The 9,870-nt window shown below is 30.9% G+C and overlaps 1 protein-coding gene across 1 annotated transcript in view; it reads left to right on the forward strand.

Moving 5' to 3' along the window:
- Positions 1–8,009, forward strand: part of LOC148307656 (pair-rule protein odd-paired-like) — a gene marked incomplete at its 3' end in the record, with an annotated part of 8,220 nt that extends 211 nt beyond the window's left edge. Inside the window, exons 1-2 of the mRNA XM_088263203.1 lie at positions 1–99; positions 6,979–8,009. The exon at positions 1–99 is cut by the window's left edge and continues 211 nt beyond it. Coding sequence (XP_088119329.1) covers positions 7,235–8,009 — 775 coding nt within the window. The remainder of the gene's footprint in view (positions 100–6,978) is intronic.
- Positions 8,010–9,870: the final 1,861 nt, after the last annotated feature.

Genomic DNA, 9,870 nt, shown 5'->3' on the forward strand with positions numbered 1-9,870 from the left:
ATGTTGTGATAATTTACATTCAAGTTTTGAAAGTGTAAAATAATTTGAATTTATTTTTTGTGATTTCAATATTATTTTAAAATATTGTTTCAAACAAAGGTACAGTGGTTTTATTTGTTTTTTACTTGGTTGTGGTGTTAATTTTATGGATGTGTCAATTTCTGAATTCTGTTTTTTTATAATGTGTGGCGTTTTATCCTCTACCTACGCATTCAATGTACGTTTGAAAGCAGCGCGCGACGGCTGGTTGTTTAAATGTTCAAAATATGATGGAAAAAAGTCAATTTGAGAAAATAATTTCGGGTGCCATTTTGCTATTTTAAAAATGCCTTTTGTGGCAAAATATCTGTCATAAATAGTGATAAACACAGCTTTTACCGGCAGTAGGTTGATGCCTCATCTATGACTCTTGGCGTTAAAAATATTTATTTGAAAATATCGACGATAAAAGCTCAATAAAATAGTGCGGCGAAGTAGAGTACCTACCTACCTATATATTTTTTGCTAGATATTTAATTATATATAGGTTTTATTTGCCTTTTGAGGCGAAATAGCTGTCATAAACACTGAGAAACACTACTTCTACGGATAATATATTAATGCCTCATTTATGTTTCGGTGTAAAAAATATTTATTTAAAAAAATATATTAAAAAGCTCGAAAATAATTGTACCTACTGTAGCTGTTTGTTTACCTACTATTTTTTGCTAGATTTTTAACTACTCATAATTTTTAAATGACTTTTGAGGCGAAATAGCTATCATAAACAGTGATAAACACTGTTTCTACGGATAGTACGTTAGTGCATCATTTTTATGTATCTTAGCGTTAAAAAATTTCATTACAAAATATTGATGAAAACAGCTTAAAAGTAATTGTACTGAAGTAGTTTACTGTTTTTTTTTGCAAGATTTTTTAGTATTTATATGAATTATATGTAAACATTAGTGGTAAACACTGCTTCGAATCTTCATGTAATATATCATAAATAATGAAAAACACTGCTTCTACGGATAGTAGGTTAATTCCTAATCGATATTTTATTTATATTTTAATTATATAATAAAACCCTTATCCGCACCCCAATGGTGCATAGGGCACTGCTTCATATAAACACAGTGTTATCTTGATCGTTTACACATGAAGGAAAGGTGATCAGCCCTCCGCTTCAGATACCAGTCCAGTGTAATATTGAATAAATATTACAGTGAAAAAATCACTTATATTTATTTGACCCCCCCTGGGAATCGAACCAGGGACCTCCAGAACGATAGCCGAGCGTGCTGACCATTACACTACGGAGGCGGACAAAAAAATAATAAATAAAAATAATATTTCAATGAAAATATAATAAATAAAAATAATATTTTACCTAAAGAAGATCGACTATTATTATTAACATCTAAATGACCTTTTTAAAATATTCTCATAAAAATATCCAGGTCTAAGTGCAAAAAAAAAATTTTGTGATAGTCTGTAATGGTATTTTTTTTAGATTAAAAAAAACTTATTCAGTAGGCACTTCAACTATTAAGATCTTTTCAATTATTAACTGAAAAAATAAATAATTTCAATCTTGGCCTTTCGTATTCATCTTATTTTTCTTCTTCTTACCCTTATCCGCACCCAATGGTGCATAGGGCACTGCATCGTAGGGACGCAGTGTTATCTTGATCGTAAATTGCACGAAGGCAAGGTGATCAGCCCTGCGCTTCTTGTACCAGTTCAGGGTGATATTAAATAAATATGAGAATGAAAATCAGCCATATTTATTTTGACCCCTCTGGGAATCTAACCCTTCAAAACCTCCAGCATCTTATTTTTATTTAGTAAAAAATTAAATTAAAACCATCGATGTACGATTTTTGACAGATAAGTTCATTACATTTAAATTAAACGATTTTTCCCAAAATACTAAATTGTTATAGATTTATATTATCCACTGACACTTCGTGATGGAATTACATTTTAATATATTATTAGATTAAATATAAATTAAATATATTAAAAATATAATATTGGTTTTAATCTAATAATATACTAAATTGTACTAACAAAATATGTATTCAATCAAGCGCATGACGGATCATATTGCCGTCAAGCAACTTACGATTAATATAACACTGCATTGATATGCCGCAGTGCCCTATGCACCATTTGGTTCAGATAAGGGTAAGAATAATTCAACCGATACATGATTATGTGAAATAATATCATTTTCTTATCCACATATTTGTAGGTATAAATTTCATATTTTTCTCTGCCTGAAAAATCATTTTCATGGTAGATATTTTTACCTGAACAATATTTTCCGCTGAAAACTGCAAATTTCATGAAAAAGATTTTTTTAAATGATAAAAGATATTTAAAAATAAATTCATATGCACTTACCAATGTAGGTAGGTACTTGTATGTAGGTAGGTGGATAGTTGATAATCTGGAAAATTTTCAAAAATATAATTATTGAAATATAACCAGTAATGTGTATAATAGGTATATGTATTTTAATCAGTAAAAAAATATTTTCTTGTAATATAACTGTAATAATCCTATCAAAATCTTTTTTTTTATTGAAGTTTTGGTATTTTATATGGTTAGTTAGTTAGTTAGTTAGATAATATAAAAAACAAAAGGTAAAAAAAAATAAGAAAATATGACTAAACACTACATATCTTTCCATAAAGTATTTTTATTAATATTATTTCAGAAATAAGAAAGCAAGCATCTTTCTATCAAATATTTATATTTGTATTTTAAAAATCCTTCTCCGTAGTGTAATGATCAGCACGCTTGGCTACCGTTCTGGAGGTCCCGGGTTCAATTCCCAAGGGGGGTAAAATAAATATAAGTGATTTTTTCACTGTAATATTTATTCAATATTACCCTGGACTGGTACCTGAAGCGGAAGGCTGATCACCTTTCCTTCATGTGTAAACGATCAAGATAACACTGCGTTTATATGACGCAGTGCCCTATGCACCATTGGGTGCGGATAAGGGTTTTTTTATTATTTTTTTTTATTCTGTTTTTTTTTTTCTCAAATCTAAAATAAGAGGATTTTGTTCACAGGCCTATTTTTCTAAGTATCTTACTTCATACTCATCTGGGCGGAAGAAACTCCATTTTAGACATCTGTTTTTATACAAGAGTAAAGGATTAAAAACACAATAGTATGACAAGGACATGACGTTACAAAGGATTGCCTCTTGTAACAATATATTGTATTTACAGCAAATCTGCTTAGTTGAAATCTTATAAACCTTTTTTTTCTTTTATTTGTTTTCAATGTTTTCGCGTAACAGAGTCCTTCAAAAGAGACTTCAGTCGCTTTTTTCATGAGCTGTATATAAAAATGTAAAAAAACTATATATCACGCAGGATTTGGCAGAGAAAATAGAACGCCACACCAATCTGCATATCATGGGTATTATGGCAAAAAACATAAACTCGAAAATATGCAATTTTGTGTATAGATTTGGCGTTTAATTTGTAGAAGTAAATTTTGATTTATTTATTAATTGTTTATTCAAACACTGATTTTGTGACTCTACTAAGTTTTATTTTATTGTTTAAACAAACACATAAAAATCAATTTTGTGGCAATTGTTTCGCCTAGTTATGGCATTTTCAAACGAATGACATTTGTTTGAAAATGATATAACCAGGCGAAAGAATTCGCTCACTCCTTTCAACAACGTCATATATAAAAAATCGTCAATTTTCAGTTGTGCATATTTTCGAAATGCCCAGAAAATGTACTATATCCCAGTAAAAGCGGCATATTTTTAATTTAATATTTACTCGCTACAGGGCAGAAAGTGTTGTTTTTGCATTTTGATGAAAAGGTATTGTTTAATTATTTTTTCAAATATGCTAAATATTTTTCAAACGGAGAAAAAACCTTCAGGTTTTACCTTAAAAGATCTGTTGTACGGTAAAAAGTTCAATAAGTGACTTGATATTTATTTTAAATACATTTTATTATATTCTTAAACTTTAAAAACGATCTCCTGCAAAATCAAGTTTTTTGATAAATGACGTTGTTGAAAGGAGTGAGCGAATTTTCACAAACCTGATTTTTATGTATTTAAAAAAAAAAATCAACTTAGTAGAGTCAAAAAATCAGTGTTTGATTTGTTTAATATTTAAGACTTGAATATGAAATTTTTACGTGATTAGGTTTTTAATGTTCTATAAACTGGCAAAATACAGTAAGTAGTTTGAAATGTCATATTTATGTGGTTTTACAAGTAAATTTAACTAAAAAGTCCGCCTCCGTAGTGTAATGGTCAGCACGCTCGGCTACCGTTCTGGAGGTCCCGGGTTCGATTCCCAAGGGGGGTAAAATAAATATAATTGATTTTTCACTGTAATATTTATTCAATATTATTACCCTGGACTGGTACCTGAAGCGGAGGGCTGATCACCTTTCCTTCATGTATAAACGATCAAGATAACACTGCGTTTGTATGACGCAGTGCCCTATGCATCATTGGGATGCGGATAAGGGTTTTATTATTATTATTATTATTAGTTTGAAATGTCATATTTATGTGGTTTTACAAGTAAATTTAACTAATAGTTCAATGGCGGGTATTTTATTCAGGCTAAAAGCTTTAAATAACAGGGATTTTAGAGTTAACGTTTTTTGTCAGTACACCCACGATATATACTGTCACGTTTGGCACAAACACGCCAGTGACTTCACCGAATCCATACGACTGACTTTCAGAATTGCAACTTGGCAACCATGAATGTATAAGACATAACAGAAAGGTCTTTGCTGTATAATGGTTAAATAAAATACGAAATGTATGATATGTACGTAAGTTTATATATTTTTTGTATTAAAAGCATTGCTAATTTTGTGGTATGGTAATATAATATAACACTCCTTATCATTCATCGTTCATTTTTTTAATCGTGGCAAAAAGTAGCCATTTTGTAGATCTGACATTATTCGTAGGGCGTGTTGATATTCTATATACCTAACCTGCCAAATTACACAGTTGATTGGCTGTTTTTTGCCTTCTCAATGTTAAAGGTATGCGCGCTTGCGAGTGGATTATAAATTCGTGTTCAATTTTCGCGGTACATAATCGTTTAATATCAAATTCAGTAAACAACTCAAATTATAAATTGGTTCAAACGTTAAAAAAACAGTCAACAGAAATCTGGTGCCATTCCATACAGTAGTATCTAATGGTTAATTAAAATACGTAAATTTATTAAATATTAAAATACGTGTTTTCTGTACAGTGAATTATTGTTTGTAGATAGATGTAATCGAAGACTTCGGGAGAATAGAGCGAGGAACAGATCAATCAGAACTTCTAACCCATATCCGCACCCGATGGTGCATAGGGCACTGCGAAGTATAGAAGTAGTGTTATCTTGATCGTTAACACATGAAGGAAATGTGATCAGCTCCCTGCCTCAGGGTAATATTGAATAAATATTAGAGTGAAAAAATCACTTATATTTATTTGACCCCCCCTAGAAATCGAACCCGGGACCTCCAAAACGGTAGCCTAGCGTTCTGACCATTACAATACGGAGGCAGACAATACACTTAAACCTCATGTCTACAAATTTTATTTACTTGTACATAAAAAATTGGATTATTTATGTCATCATTTAAAAAAAAATCCCAAAAATAACAAATAACAATTGAAAATTTTATTATATTTTTGGACGGAATTCGTCCTTACAACGCTATATAATGGCGCCAGAGGCACGAACTATGAAATTGAATATATCGGAGTATTTTATGTGATCAGCTTATCTATAGGCAGTATAGGCAGATGTTTTCGTTGACGAATTTTAATGTATGTGTTAATTATTTTTTATGTCTCAAATTCACAATATTATGTACATAATTATAAACGTAAATAAAAGGTAAAAAACGTGGAATGATTATTAGTATTTTAATGTTTCTAGAATCCCTGCCATTGAAAATGAGTTTTACAATTTTTAATAAATACAATTTTTAATGAAAAATAAAACTACTAAAACGTTAGTAAAAACACGTTTTTACTAAGGTATTGAATAAAACTATGGATATTTTTTTTAAATCACCACTCTAAGAGATAATCATAAAAAAACTTTAAAAGATTTTTGCGTTTAAATGTTTCTCAATTTCTTTCAATTAAAAACGGTTTTAAAATATGTAAAAAAATATATAATTGCCAGTGAAACGTATGGAAACATTCTGACTAAGGTATTGAATGAAATTATTCATATTATTTTTGTAATTAGCACACTAAAAATAATAATAAAATAGCTTTATATATTTTTGCGTTTTCATGTTTCTCCAATTCTTTTAATTAAAAACGGTTTTAAAATATGTAAGAAAAATATAATAGCCAGTGAAACGTATGGAAACATTCTGACTAAAGTATTGAATAAAATTATTCATTTTATTTTTGTAATTAGCACACTAAAAATAATAATAAAAAAACCTTTAAATATTTTTGCGTTTTCATGTTTCTCAAATCCTTTAAATTAAAAACGGTTTTAAAATATGTAAAAAAAATACAAAAGCCAGTGAAACGTATGGAAACATTCTGACTAAAGTATTGCATGAAATTATTCATATTATTTTTGTAATTAGCACACTAAAAATAATAATAAGAAAAGCTTTTAAAATTTTTGCGTTTTAATGTTTCTCCAATCCTTTACATTAAAAAAACGGTTTTTAAATATGTACATTTTTTTATAATAGTTAGTGAAATGTATGGATTATCATTAAAAAAAACACTTTTTTTAAATATATCCACTAATGTTTTCATTTTTATTTCTGTCATATAACGATTTTACATACAATCGTCTGAAGGAACGTAAATTCAAGAGCCGTCGGCGTCGGAACGCCTGTCTGTAGGCGTCGGCGTCCATCAATAAAATGTATTGTAATGAATTGTATCGTAGTAAGTTTATTTTATTATTTTTTAATGATTATTTTATATTTTTTCTTTACAGATTTATGCAGTGTCTACATATATAAAAAGATAGATAATAATAATAAAATATAATATACAGTGGATCTGAGTGGTTAAAAAACTGTGAAGTGATAATAATCAAATAAATTGGGTGGTTTTCATAAAAGGACAAAATAAAAATAATATTTAAAAGAATGTGACAAGAATAACAAAATTAATTTTTAAATTGTTTTAATTTCCGTTTCGCGTGTGGAGTGCAGGAAGACGATGCTCGATCTCCAGAAGGTGCTAAGCTCATGATGAACGCTTTCATGGAAACGCCCCACGCCCATCTGGCGACCTTCGGCCTGAAGATGTCACCTCCTCAGCCTCCGGCGCCCGATCCCCATCATCCACACACCCACCCTCATCCGCACGGGCTTCCACATTCACAGACGAACGCGTACCACCCTCATCTGAACCCACACCCAGGGTACGCGACAAGAGACTTCCTGTTGAGAAGAGATGATTTTATTCCTCAAAATGATGGGGTCATGTTCCCTGCGCCGCTGCACGAACACCAACCGCATCACCAGCATTTGGGTAATCCTCACTTCAATCATCATCAGATGCGTCTCGGCATGGACGGGTGGAGAGGGGAGCCCTACCACCACCACCACCAAAGCGCCCCGCACCAGTTCATGCCGCACCACATTTCTACACTCCCCCACCACCCTGCACATGGGGCCTTCTTCCGCTACATGAGACAGCCCGTGAAGCAAGAGATGCAGTGCCTCTGGGTGGAACCTGACCAGCCAGCCCCCAGGAAGCACTGCGGGAAGCACTTCGGGTCCATGCACGAGATCGTGACGCACCTGACGGTGGAGCACGTGGGCGGGCCCGAGTGCACGACGCACGCGTGCTGCTGGCAGGGCTGCGCGCGCAACGGCAGGCCCTTCAAGGCCAAGTACAAGCTGGTCAACCACATCAGGGTGCACACTGGAGAGAAGCCCTTTCCTTGTCCTTTTCCGGGATGCGGGAAGGTGTTCGCGAGGTCGGAGAACTTGAAGATCCACAAGAGGACGCATACTGGTAAGTCTAAATTTGATCAATATCCTTGTAATAAATATGTGAATAAATATTGTGGACCATGAACAGTAAAAAAATACTAAAAATAATAATAATAATAAAACCCTTATCCGCACCCCAATGGTGCATAGGGCACTGCTTCATATGAACACAGTGTTATCTTGATCGTTTTACACACGAAGGAAAGGTGATCAGGTAATCGGAGGGCATGTATGACTAGATGTATGGATGTGAAGGAAGCAAGGAGTGTATGTCAGGACAGAAGTGTGGCGGATATATATATATATATATATATATATATATATATATATATATATATATATATATATATATATATATATATATATATATATATATATATATATATATATATATATATATATATATATATATATATATATATATATATATATATATATATATATATATATATATATATATATATATATATATATATATATATATATATATATATATATATATATATATATATATATATATATATATATATATATATATATATATATATATATATATATATATATATATATATATATATATATATATATATATATATATATATATATATATATATATATATATATATATATATATATATATATATAAATTTCGATATTTGAGTAGTGTGTTTCATGTTTGATGTACGTATAGGGTGAACCGAAACATTTCTAACCTATTTTCACCCCCACGGCAAAAAGTTGCCAAATAAAGTGACGAATAAAATGCGCTACTGGGTGGAAAATATAAAAAAAAAAAAAACAAAAAAAAAATTACCATAGACAAAAAACGTAAATATCTTCAGTATCAACTAAAAATCAACCGTAATAAACCGCGCAATATTATTTATATGGAATCCGTTTTGGGGAATGTCGCGAGCAATGGGCATAACTCAGAAATTTGATATTTTTACAGCATCCAGTCGGCCACTGTAACGTAATGCGATCCCAACTCCACCACTAGTGTTAATGACACATTATTTATTAATATTTTTATTGAAATAGTTATTTTTTCTAACTTATATGTGCCACACACATCCCAAAGCGTTTTAGTTGACACCCAACAATAATCTAAGTATTGAATTACTCGTACATAAAAGCACTTCTGTCCCTAAAACTTGTAAATGCAAGTGCCATTTTATAAGTACCATGTGTAATCGTTTCGACATCTCAACATAGATGAAGAAGAATGATGTAAATGTTCTATTTAAATAATTTTTTGTGTAAAATGCTGGTAATACTATCGGGATTTCTTAGTTACATATTTACTTATGTATTATTTTTTGACATCTCATCAAAGATGAAGAAGAATATGGAAGTCTGGGCATTTACGGGGCTGACGACCGTCATTGGCTGGTTTAAGTGATCACTTTACACAGTGTAACATTCACCAATTTTTTTTTTTTTTTTTTTGTATTAATTTTAAATCAAACATAGATTTTTTAATAAAATACAACTAAGTAGACTCAATAAATCTGTGTTTCATTTAAAATTAATACATAAATTAAAATGGAGTTCTACAAATTAAACGCCAAATCAATAAATAATTCACCAATTCTACCCATTATTGACAACCACACTACTCAAATTCTTGGAAGTTCTACATATATATGAACCAATTAAGAAACCTTGTTCTTGAATCGCTAGAACTTCACTAGAGACATCTATTGGTAATCTATTGACAAACCAGATTTTATGAACAAGTATTTGGACACACTCAAAATGTTTTATTTATGTACATGATTTTTTACCATTTCTTTTTATTTGAATATTACTTGGTAAATACTACCACAATATCATATCGTAAGTGTCAAAAAACGTTAACTCGAAAATCTGCAATTTCCACT

The sequence above is a fragment of the Brachycentrus maculatus genome, unplaced genomic scaffold, assembly GCF_059751285.1.
Source record: "Brachycentrus maculatus isolate JH-2025_06_01 unplaced genomic scaffold, ASM5975128v1 h1tg000196l, whole genome shotgun sequence".
Classification (NCBI taxonomy): Eukaryota; Metazoa; Arthropoda; class Insecta; order Trichoptera; family Brachycentridae; genus Brachycentrus; species Brachycentrus maculatus.